We start from the raw sequence: 13,241 nt of genomic DNA, 5'->3' as shown, positions 1-13,241 counted from the left end.
GAACTGACAATACACAGTAATCCAGGCATCGATCCATCAACACTGTCAACACCTCCCAACCGGTGCACTCCAGTCTTACCTGGTAGATATCAGAAAGGCTGCTGCTTCCCGAATCACTTGTGATGCTACATCCTGAGTGACTGGATGAAACGTGGGTCACCTGTGGGTGGAGACTGTCAGTAAGGTGCAGCTTTGTGAAATCTGCAGGAAGCTACAGGTGGAGCAGAAAAAGCATCATTACAATTTGGTGTAGATAGACAGACAAATGAATTTAAATCATTTATGTCGCGCTTTACTCTCTGCCAGTACCAACGGTACTAAGAAAACCATTGGGGTCTGAGGATAAAGCATAACATTTCTACAGTTTTTTTTACATTGGTGCAGGGGTCAGCAACGTAATGCAGGCACTGAAATACAAGAACAGATGCAAAGAAAAAAGTCTGAAAACAAATGTGATTGAAGCAATAATTTTTGTGCCAAGACACTCCAGCACTCCAGTTTCTTACTACGTACTTTGAGTAGAATTCAACTTCATGTGAATGTTACACTGCTACAAACATCAATGGTTTCCTTTAGACTAGGATTAACAGTGAGTAAAGCCACAGAACTACAGCAAAGACTGTTCTGGATTTGACCAACTCTTGCTTCCGAAGTAGACAGGGTGCATTACAGACAAGTGAAGTAAAATCCAAGCCACTGAACCGCCTGTTCTACTTTGGGTGAAAGAATATGGTGGCAAAAAGGAAACATGGAAAAACCAATACACCAGCCAAGAGCTGCAATCCTGAAATGAGCTTGCTAATGTGCTTTGCTGAAGAATGAAACAAAATGGTGCATTTGATCTTTTAACAAAGATCTGTGACATATACTTTACAATTGCTTTACACACACAGCTCCCATCAAAATCTATAAGAACTTTAAACCCTACCGGATTGCAGAAAGGAAAGATTGATGAATAAACCTTTAAATGCTATTTCTCCTCTCCCCAAAAAGCTTTCATTCCCTTGATCGCTAATAAAAGTATGTTAAACTATCAGTTTGACATGCAACAAATGCTTCAATAATTGGGGGAAAAAAAAAACAAACAAAAACAAACAAAACCCCTTTGTTCATTTTTAATGCTTCCACTCAGACAAGGAAGATGCACATCTCAACAGAGTAACAATGCAGAGTTGTCCACCCACGTCAGTTATTAATGCAACCTTGGCACAACCACCATTTGCCTTGGATGGAAACGGAATTAAGAGCTCATCCAACATTAAGACAGGATAAGTCAATCAGTAGGAAAGGTTAGGCAGAAAGTCAGCTGTAAGTCATAAGAACGGCTGTGCTTCAGAAAATGACTGGCTCGATACAGTTAGAGGTACTGCAAGGTTTTACAGCTGCATGCCTGACATAAGGCTGCTCACAGTACGTGCCCTGAAAGAACCCTGACTTCAGGATGTGTGGTGAAACCACAGGCAGCCAGAAACCTCAGTCGCATTTTGACTGACTGGCACTTCCTATTCCAATCTGCTGATCCTGCTACTGCCTTTTTCATTCCTTCAGTTTGAATCAGCACAAAACTACAGAGGGTGTGCTGATATTCAGGCCATTGTATTAATTTCTGATCACAATTCATAGAATCATCTTAGAATCACAAGGTTGGAAACGACCTGTAAGATCATCTGGTCCAACCGCCTTCTCCTCACCACTGCTACCACAAACTAAACCATATCACGTAGCTCCTCATCCAGGTGCCTCTTGAATTCAGATCATTCTAAAAATCAGAATATATTCTATACATAGGATGTGGAGGAAGTGAACCTCCATGGTTTTTATGACACGTCACTGAACGTTCCACTTGGTTCTGAAAATACAATCCCTTGAATTAAAGTACTCCAGGGATATTTGCAAATCCTATATATTATTTTAACACGTGGACACACGTCGCCTAACGATAACTCACAAAATGCTATAATATTTTGAAAGATTTTTCAAATCTTTCAATACTATTTTGAAAGATTTTCATTTCAGGAAGTAGCAACTGTTTCAATTACAAATAAACTAACTCCAAAGGAAGCTGATTATCGGCAGACTTAAGTTCAGCCAAACACATTTGTTTTTCACAGTGCCCTTCAAACGTCTCCAAGTCACTAATAATTGCATTTATTTTTAATCAATGCAATAACAATTCTTTTAAACCTTACATCAAAGCAAAGCCAGTTAGTACGTTTAAAAGAAAAAGAAGCCCATCTTTGTTTAGCATAATGACTGCAATTAGAGTTTTAAGTGGATCTTTGTTTTGCTCCTACATAGGGGATAGAAGAGGCAGGAGACTGCACCGCAACTGATAAAAAACAAGGCAAATTAAAAGCAAGCCTTCTGAATTCTAGCTGCAGACAATCAGCTGAACGTCTGGTGACTACTGGTCTCAGAACAGCTCCCAGAGTCAAAGCCATGCCGCATGTGATGGGCTTGCCAAGTGGTGACAGCAGCAGATCAGAAGCAGGCATTTTACTTAGGGCAGCCCAGCCAGTCACTTTGATCTTAATCAAATAGGACTATTCACAAGCAGGAAGCACATGCTCACATCTTTGCAGAATACTCCATCACTGTGCAACATGCCCAAAAGCGACACCCAGTTCAACTGCCCTACCCCCAAACAAGTTAAGGTGAGAAGCTGTGTGAGACGAAATAAAAGACAGTGCAGAGGTTGAAACATTTCAATTGTGAGCTCAACAAAGAGTGTGTGAGAAGTGCCAAGCGCATGCATTTCTGTCTTAGTCACACACTCCTCTTTAAATTATCTAACAGACAGAGCTGCACACCATGGGGAAAAGCAAAGGTACTGCTGACAACAAAAAAAGCATGCCTCTATATCTTTGAGATAAGACTTGACAGCCCTTTCTATTGCAGAGGATGACATCGGGTAAACAGTTTTCAGTAAGCAGTGCAAGAATAAAACGCAGCTTTCACCACCCTGAGCAGTGCCAGCAACCTGCACAAAGCTGGCTGGCCCAAAACCAGGGCATTTAGACTTAATTTGCTACTTGCAGCAAAAAACAGAGAACTTGATTCGAAAACAACGTCAGGAATCTCCGCTGTTACACCCAGTCAAGAAATGACTAAGAACATCAATCCCTGCCTTTGGAAGGCTTGACTGCTATGGATCTATTTGTAGCGTTCTGGAATATCTCTTTCTTGTGAAATTTAAGCACTCATGCTTGTTTTCAACTCGCATTCCATTCAACAGCTTTAAGACTGCCCTTAGCATTTAGAGTAAGGGTTGCCTTGCAGCACTGTAAGTGCATAAAGGCTACATACAGCACTTGTCCTCTGGATCCTACCATAATACGAGAAAACCTAAGGGCACATTGCTCTCTCCATGCAGCATCAACTATGAGGGACTTGAGGCATTACCAATGCCATCAGAGCCAAAGGGCACCTTATGCATCCTTCTCTGCATTTCTGTTAAAACATGGCTAGTTTTAAGGAATCCTTCAAAGTAACAAGGGGAGAAATGCAACTTGTGTATTCTGTATAATTATCCCTGCAACAACACCTAACTACAGCTCTTCTGAAGCCAGCAACTTACAGTGACTCTGAACTTTGTTATCAAACACAGCATCAGGATGAATTAGCAGATGGAGCAAAAACATGGCAGACTAATTTACCAAAATAAATGCATGATTCATTCTTCAGTAAATATAAGTTTAAAATATGACATGGACGCTATATTAAATAATTAACAGCCACGACAAGAAGTAGGCAAGTGTCCTGCTAACCAATTTTCAGGGACACGTTTTGGATGTGAAAAATACTACGGTACAACACAGCTGGGAAAAGAAAGTTTAAAACAGTGCACACAGTTGTAGCTCTTGGAAAGCGTGCATGTATAGAGGAACGCATTTCAGTGGTTTACATGCACATAGATAAAACGGAGGAGAAAGGATCTGGGAACTTCAAGCATTTACTGCTTGAAAATAATAAAACAAAGGAAAAAAAAAAAACAATTCTGGGAAACTTTCTTAAGGACAAGCTGTATCTCCATGTTGAAACATGCATATCCTAAACCATACCATAACCGTCTATCTTAAAAGCAGCGTTTTATTACTTCCACCCTCAGAATGAGTCACCATTCCATGCATGCAAAGCTAACAATTACTTTGCTCTGAATGTTTTCCTCCTATTTTAGGAACATCATGACTTTCTCCTATTCTCCAACACGCCTTTCTGTCTAACAAGAGGCCATGACTATGTGCCACTGCATGGACTGTGCCAGGTTCATCCTCCTCCTTATCAAGCACTTGAGCTCGTTGGGTTCACCCTACTGAACAAAACAGTACAGAATTGCAGAGGCTGGAAGGAACCTCAGGTAATTAGGCAACCCGAGGTAGGGAAAGCAAGCATGGAGAACATGAGACAACACAAAACATCTCCTTCTATGACATGCTTATAGTTTCTGACCTTAAATAAATACAAACATTAATTCTTTAGCCTCTAAACACCATCTCTGCACTTGTAGCACCTGTTGCCTAACAAAATAATGTAAGACACTGTAGTGCTATGAAATACACTAATTCTTGTAATTACATACTGTTACTAAATGCATATCTTAAGCCTTCTTACTAATGAGAGAATAATAAACACCATCATATACAATAAATGCTATGACTTAGTCTTTCCCATTTTCCTCTACTGAAAACAGAAGTTACACTGTATTGTAGTCTAGCTTACAAACCCAGCATTCTTTATATTCCTATCAATACAGTAACATCTTATTTGGCTATTTGATGTAAACACTTAATTTCCTATTAAATATTTGTAAATTTGCTTATGCTTTTTCTTTTGATACACTCACATTTGTCATATCTAATGAAGTAAGAAACATTTCTACTGATGTTAAGTATTCATCAGCACGCTGTTTGTGTGCTATTTCAACACAATTCTTTCTCAAATCAAGAGAGACATCAAGGAAAACAATTTTTTTATGGTTCAGTAATTGAAAACAGCAGTCAATGTAAGTAATTACAGAATAATAAAGTAACTTCTATTGATTCTGCCTAAGGACGTGATGCAAGCTGACATGTCCAGCACAGAGTTAAATTAAAAAAAAAAGAGTTCAAGCTACACACAGTTCAAATTTGGATGCAATTCCCACGGAAGCAAGATTTCCTTTTATGTAGGGGTGGGATGGAAAATCTGCAGTATCTATGTATTTTCTCTGCTAACTTGAGCAAGAGAAGAGTTAAATGATGAAAAGAAAAGAAACAAGAACCTTCTGAGTTGAACGATGAATTTTGTGCATTGTTCACTTTATGCAAAAGTAGCTCACGCATCCTGAATCCAGATATTTCCCCCAATCAAACAGACATCTTTGTGTGAAGTGGTGACTCAAAGCTCATGCAGACTTATTCTTAAAAACATTCTTCATCTCGAGTACAACGTTTGAGACGTAATGCGCGTTCTGAAGATACTGCATTTGTGCAACCTGTTAAGCAGACTGTTTACATGCAAAGCCCATGACAGAACCGCTTTAACAGCAGAAAGCAACACAGACCTGCAAGGACCTTGTTAGGGAAGCTTGTCAGAATTTTCCTGCACTAATACTTTTCTGTAAGTACTCCCCCATAAAACTATTCAGGGGCTTAGTGCAATGCAGTGTGCCCTGCTGGTCTCAGGGAGAGAATGAGCAAGATGTAGCACATGTGGGAACTTCATTTTGCTTCCCTTACAAAACACACAACGCCTGCCACTTAATGTACATCTCATAGCTCTCAGCAGCTAATCCTATGAGCGTTTAATGCATCGAACATAATTATCCCTTGCTTGGAGGACTATTGACTTCTGCACAGGGACAGAGGTGGTGAAATGTAAATGGGTGTCAGGGGAAAAGAGAAAAGCTCTCAGGGACAATCCTTTTCAAAAGAGATGTACAAAATGGATCACTAACACATGCTTATGCTTCTTTAACTTAACTGCCTTATCTGCTGTAGAACCAGGTCTGTAAGACCAGCCTTTTTTTGTCAGCTTTAGTGCCATGGATTCAATATAATGTTCTACATTCAAGCATCTTTTGCAGGAAACTTCACGTAAGCATTATTCCTTTGGCAAACAAATTTACTGGCATCAACTCAAATAACGTATGAGAAAAGAAAAAGAGTATCACACAGATATTTATAGTGACTGTGAATCAAGAATACAAACCAAAATAAAGTGTAGTGGATTTGAACTAAAACATATTGAACTGAGGATATAAGTCTCCAAAGCTCCTGGTCAGGTTTCTGAGACACAAAGCATTATAAGATACTCTACTCAGTAGCAACAATTCCGCTGTCTGAAGCAGCAGTTCTGCAAGATCAGAGTATTCCAATTTAGATGTTTACTCAGAAGTTTATTCAGAATTCTGTCTCGCTCAGAAAAAGAGCAACTTCTTCATTCGGCAACAAAAGATAATTTGGTACTTCTAAAGCGCTGGCTCTGTTGTTTTTAATGTTTTGCCCAGAGGATCAAAATAGAGAACGTACTCCTCAACTGCTGTCTGTGGATACAGATGCACACAGAGACAACTCTTTGAACCTCAGCTGCACACAAGACAGAAGTCCTGCCCTCTCACACCATTTAGGTCATGTTGCCTCACCTTGTCTTAGCAGCCACGTTGATTTTGCAGAGAATAACCGTCATAATTCAGGCCCTGTGCACATTCTTTCAATCTACCTCACAGAGAAGATGTGCAATTCTGTCTGCATCTGCAGCTGAACTGCTGCAAGATTTCTGCTCTATCTGCTAACATTCTCTCGCAAGTGGCAAAGCTGAAGTAAACATTGCAGAATGAAGGAGGCAGGATTTGCAGGTCTTACTCCATTAATAGCATTGGATATTTCATATCGGTCAATCTTTCTGCTTTAAAAAGCATCTGAAGTCTACGTAGGGTTCTACTCCTTGTCACACTGAACTAATGCTCAGACGGTAAAAAGCAAGATCTCTGTTCCAGCATTTCAGCCTTGCACATGAGTAATGCTGCATCAGACAGCTTGGAATTACCCTCAGCAAGCATTCCTATTTGCAATCCTGGAGTCTGTGCTGTGTACAGCCCACAGCTACCTACAAGCTAACAGCTTCCCTCAAACACTGACTAAAATTGGGAAGATACCGCGGAAATAATGGAAACTGACAGACAAAGAGGCCTCAGCTACAACTGCAGACCACCGTGTTACATCCCAATTTTCATCTGGAATGCCTTGAAGGTGGAAGAGTAGAAAAGAAGTAAAATAATAATAATAATAAATAATCACTCTAATACCACAGTGTTTTAATCATCTCCCTTAAAGAAATGTACTGTCTCAACAAAAACCATGCTGCTCTATAGGTAAAATGGTAGAGAATGGTACCCGTGACCATCAAGCAAAAGACTCTAAACCATGTCACTAAACTCAGTGGCCTAGACAATGGTTAAGCTAGGTCACACAGCCATAAGTATCCTACTTTCAGGAATACAAACATTTCTGCATTGCTGTGAGCTCAGTTGATAATTCTGAAAAGAGGTCACCTAGTGACCAACTGCTCTGTCCAGTTAATGAGCCACTTCACTTCAGCAAAAGCTCCTGTTATTTAATTGCAGTAGATGTGGAGGACAAAATTAATAAAGCCTGGCTTTGCAGAGATTTGTCTCCTGGGAATAATTGATCTCCATACTAATCTAATACATGTTCCAGTTGATGGTATTTCTAAATACTTGGTCTCGTGGCTGCTTTGTGGTTTCATTTGCAAATGTCTGTTGCTGAACTAGAAACTAAATAGCCTACTTTCTGTAGTTTTGGAGATCTGTAAATGCTAAACTCTTTGACCTGCTACGTGCACTTGTGGAAGAGGAAGGATCAGACAGCATGGTTACCAATTCTGCTTCCACTGGAAATCAGAAAAAGATTTATGTTTAAAATTGTAAAAATAAAAAAGGTTCAAGAATACTGTAAGTGTGTATATATATGTTTACAGGAAATGTGAATTCAAACATTTTCAAAGAAAACGTTTTACATCCTGCACTATGTTTTCATAAATGATGGGATGCACAAGTACACCTTGTATTCAGACTCAGTGTAGGTCTCCTAAGCAGCACTCTAAAATGCCAGGGCCAGCAGAGCTAAAAACTGAAAGAACCTATGGACAGACCTTATTTCTGGCTTTAAAACATGACTGAGGTGCTTTGAAAACCAATACAGAAAAGAGTCTCGATCAAAACTAAAAACATATGCTATGTGCAATGTCAAGTGTTGAAGATTTCACCACAAGGGCTTTCCTACACCTTGTGTTGATTTTGTTTCATACCCAATCACAGACATAAACTAAGGGCAAACCAAGCAGTAAATCTTTCCAAGCGGGGTGTAAAAAGCATAGAAATTGATAGAGGTGGGGATGCACCACAAACAATCCTGCTGGTACAGCACGAAGGAATATGGATGGCACAAAGGATGGGCAGGACACGTCCATGAGAGCAACGCGATGCCTACGTGGAGCTAAGGGCTGGTGAGTGTGCTGTATGAAAGATGCAAGGTCAGCCAATTAGAGAAAAACCAAACAAAACAATCACAGCCTAGGAATTTATCTGTCACAAATGATCATGAAAACAATTCCAGCCAGTTAACTGATTAGTTGACTGAACTGTTTAAGGTGATGCAGCAGAAAAGGAACCCAATGAGATCACTGCATGCATCATCCAGAAACACGTTAGTTTGGAGCTCTTATCCTTGGCTCCGGGAGAGTTTTTCCCTGAAAGCTTGCAGACATTCCCAGCTGTGCGTTTTTAATAAAGGTGAACTTAAAGTCACACATTTGAAGAGATGCAAAGAACTACCCAAATTACCATAGGAAGTAGTTTGAGAAGGTGTATAAAGCACCTTCTAGCATCAGCTGAGAAAGCATATTATCACTACCAAGAAATAGGAAGGATAAAATGAAGCATTTACAGTAAAAATGCAATGCAAGTGCAAAACGAGCAAAAAGATGAAAGAAAGCTGTTGCCTAGCGAAACACAGATTCGCAAAACCACACTGGACAGGAGCTGTGGCAGAGGAGATTTCAAACCGAAGCTAGAGAAAGTCCTGAGCATGCTGTGCAACCCACTGCATAAAGCCAGTGACCCAGAAAATCCCTTCCAGGTCCACGTTATTTGTCCAAGCAGAAAAAGCAGCAGCCAGCTTGGTTTTTCTCACTTTCGTTGAGAAACAGACTAAGCAAAGGAGGAAAAACTCACAAGAGTCAACATGATTAAAGTTACATTTTAGATTTTAACTACTTGAAGTTCCTCAGTAAAGATTTGTATTCTCTAAACTTGCAAGGAAAAATTATTTTAAAAGATATAGATATGTAAAGCGTTTCTATGTAAACCGAAGGTTTCAAACTCACATGGAGTTATATCTCTATAAAATACCAAATAAAAATACATTCGATGAAATAGACATGAGAATTCAGAAGTTACATGGTGGAGGTTTCTTTCTGTGGCTTTTTCTTTTCTTTGCTTTTCAAAATTACTATCTGTGGCCATATCAACACCACTACTGGAGTTTTAACTAAGGGATTATATTTGCTTACTAAAGTACAGCTCATGAGAAAAAGAATTTCTAAGATGGCTTTGCTTTTCCATAACTTAGGGTACAGGAGGAAAACATACAATTCTTCCACTCCTGCTTGTTTCCACGTGCTTACTCTGCCACAGAAGCTTATTTTATTTTCCTCACTCATCAATACAACGTTCACACTTCTACTACACCCTCAAAGTAACCGAAGAACCGTAATACTGCAAGATGCATACCTCAATACACAAATGAGTGAAGGACTACTAAGCCTTACTAATAAGAATATTATGCTTGTAGTGTTTTTTAAGACAGAGCAGAAATGTGTGTTCCCAGAGTTGTATTTTGGAGATTCCTACTCGCATAAAGTGAGCATTCCTAAACAAAGAATGGAAACAAAATTTTACAAATTGCTTGAAAGATTGAGAGGCAAATAATTTTGCTTTAAAAAAGAAAAAAAACAAGGATGCTCTTGAAGATTTCTAAAAGAAAGGTTACTGCAGCACATACTAAAGTAAAAAGAGAATCCCTTTGAGATTAATGTACGGAGAGTAAGAAGGTTTCATACTTGCATTGTGAAATTAGTACGTATAATGTCTCAAGGTTTTTCTGGTACTGTAAAAATAGCACAGCAGCTAGATGACAGATTATTTTTAAATAAGCTTCTCTCTTTCTGCGTGGTTAATGCTGCAAAATCCTAACATAATGTTTTTACCTTACCACTGATTCTTAATGCTACACCAACCTACTAGTCAAGCAGCTTCATTACTTACTTTTATCGCTCTGAAATTATAACAGTACTTACGTTATGGCAATATAATGGCAGAGAATGCTGCAGCAATGCTTGCAGCTTTATTACCTACACGTTGCTTATGCTTTCCTTCTGATGGTATCCAAAGAAAATAATGAAAATGTTTCACACTGACACGAACATTTAGGACTGTGTACGGTAACATGCCATCCTAATACCCCTGGAGTATCTGCTCTGTAAGCACAGAACGAAGTTTAAAGTTCTTTAAATAACTGTGACTATTTGATTTAAATGGACAGAAGTCCTCCTTGCACGTGATCATACAGAAGAAGGGAAAAAAACACTATTTTTTTTTTCCTTTTGTAGAACCTCCAGGTAAGTATAAGCATTCCACTAAATTCAGGATCCCTGTGCAGAGATGCTTGAGTTTATTTACACAACTCAAGGCAGACCTTCTTGTACATTAACAGTACGTCCACTGACTTCTGAATCAACCTGCAGGTTTACTTTACAGCCAAAGTGTTATTCAATACACTAATATCAAATGCTAAGTTCAATAGCCCAGCCTTGTCATAACCTAATGTTGCCAAATACCCACACAAACACATTCACAACAAAATGGTTTCCCAAAAATCTTTATCAATGCAGCTAAAAGGAACTACGTGGCACCTGCTAAAAACCAGAACCTCTTTAGAGCAAGGAAATACTCAACTGAAGGATCATGTTAGTCTGCAAAAAATGCTGACATTCAGATGTGGCTTCTAGAAATCTGTTTGTGTCGGTACAGCAACGCACACAAACTTCAGATCAGCTCTTGTACTCCTTTCTTAGCATGAAAGCAGCACACTAATAAATAAGTAACATCAATCCATGTAGCAACACATATTCAACTGATACCACAAACAATTTCACTGATGCCTATTTAGGAAGAGACATTTTAGATTGCCAAACTGCAGAAAAATAGTAAATATAGCAATAAATTAGGAATTTGAGAGAAATGCATTTAGAATCATGGAATCACCGGTGCTGGAAGACACACCTCCAAGACCATCCAGTCCAACTGTCCACCTGCCACCAATATCTTGCCCCTAAGCCACATTAGTAAATTTAATCTTTGTTTTTTTCTCCCACTGAGCAATAGATTGGCTACAGAGACCTATAATGCATGTGCACATCCCTTGTTTCATTAGGCCACCTTGTGATAACGAGAGAATTTGAGAGCCAAATTCTAACCACTGATTGCTGACAGTATCCAAACGGTCTTGGCTCAGCCATAGACCTTTTAGTCATTTGCTATATTAACTGTGTTATCTTTGCATGCCTAAGTGATAAAATCCCAGCTCCACTCAAGAAAACATCACATTACTCTAACACAGGAATTCATAAATTTAGTTTTCCCGGAGTACCATCCCCACAGAAGTAATAATAACACACAATAATAATGGAAGTGTCAGGTGTAGGAGTGGCATTTATCTACCTAAACAACCTCTTCCTTCAGCAGGAAAAGACAGATAAGTAGATTTTCTGTATACTATGCTGACATGCATGGCACTGTTCAACAAACTAATGCTTTGGTATCCATTTATTTAGGAATACCAGCTGTATTCGGGAATCTTGGAAACTGCTAAATGAATTATCTGAAATCCTTATAAAACTAGGAAGTAAAAATATTTGTTAGCAATTAAAAGAACATATTCTTTGGAATCAAGCAAGATCAAACAGAATAGAAATCCCTGGAGGCAGACAATAAAAAGCAATTGCAGAAGTTATACACCAGCAGGTGCATACACTCAGTATGCACACAGTATACAGACTCCTACAGTAATTAGCAGAAACAAATAGTTTTCATTTTAGTTTGTGTTTTGTTCAGCTGCAACACTTAAGATTTTGTTAAATATATATATATATATATATATATACTCTTCACAGTTGCCATGAAAAAAAAAAAAAAAGCAGTGGGACACCATTTCCAGACAGAGTTAATTATTCAAGCTACACATTACAAAGGCTTTTAGGTCATTAAATGCGTTCGTCTTCCTTTTCCTCATGGTTCCTCTGCAGTAAGGATTTGAAGGGAAGGAAAAAACAAGCGATTTTTATCTTTCAAATAAGAATCTTTCAAATAAGAACTTCTCTATCTTCAACTTCTTCAAAGGCCAAAAGACCCAGCTAACAATCCACAAGCAATGTGGGCCAAAACTGAAAATACAGACACACCAGGAAGGCATCTGGCTCTTTCCTGAGCAACACAGAATAGAAGAGAGGCTAATGCCTGCCAAGTATTTGAAAGACTTTTTTCTCCCTAGCTTGCTATCAGGAATAAATGAAGATTTAGAGGTCAAGCTGTATTCTGATCAGGGAAGCAGCAGAGGCAGACTCCGTACAATGCAAGTTTTGAAGCACTTTTAGCTTGAAGGAGAAAAATAACAATCAGTAGAACAAAAACTGTAGTTGGGTCAACTGAAAAATAGATTCCACAGTTTGGATTCCCAAAATCTAGTCTGATTATTACTTTTGACCACAGCTGAATGCATCCAGCTTTCAAGCACGATGTTCTCCATCACCCCACTTCCAAGCCATCAATCCCACTACCAAGATTAAATTTAGGTTCCAGTCCCACAGCCACATCCCCTCCTGCTGCGCCCCTGCAGAAAGTCTCCCGTCAGACCTTTCTGACACTCATGCAACTCCTACTGCATTCAGGAGTTGGCAGGCATGCAGCAGCGGATAGGAATTTAGGAAACAATGCCATGGGTGGAGTCCTGAGAACACAATCCAGCTCCCATTCTCTTGACTCTGCAGGAATAACAGCCACATAGTACAGTGAAAGCCTATTTATAACTGTAAAGAAAGCCAACATGACTAAATGCACAAAGGGAGCAGACCTACAAAACAGCACAGTGTCACTTCTATGAAATCATTCTTCACAGAAGGAAAAA

General features: G+C 39.1%; 1 protein-coding gene across 5 annotated transcripts in view; it reads right to left on the bottom strand.

Moving 5' to 3' along the window:
- The window catches only part of RAPGEF2 (Rap guanine nucleotide exchange factor 2), a gene marked incomplete at both ends in the record, with an annotated part of 169,078 nt that overhangs the window by 42,345 nt on the left and 113,492 nt on the right, over nt 1-13,241 (bottom strand). For all 5 annotated transcript variants that reach the window (XM_079535011.1, XM_079535012.1, XM_079535013.1 and 2 more), the window contains one exon: nt 80-211. In XM_079535011.1, the coding sequence (XP_079391137.1) occupies nt 80-211 (132 nt within the window). The remainder of the gene's footprint in view (nt 1-79; nt 212-13,241) is intronic.

This window comes from Tetrao urogallus (assembly GCF_951394365.1).
Source record: "Tetrao urogallus genome assembly, chromosome: 4".
Lineage (NCBI taxonomy): Eukaryota > Metazoa > Chordata > Aves > Galliformes > Phasianidae > Tetrao > Tetrao urogallus.
Note: the sequence above shows the minus strand (reverse complement) of the source record. Positions and strands in the feature narration are given on the sequence as shown.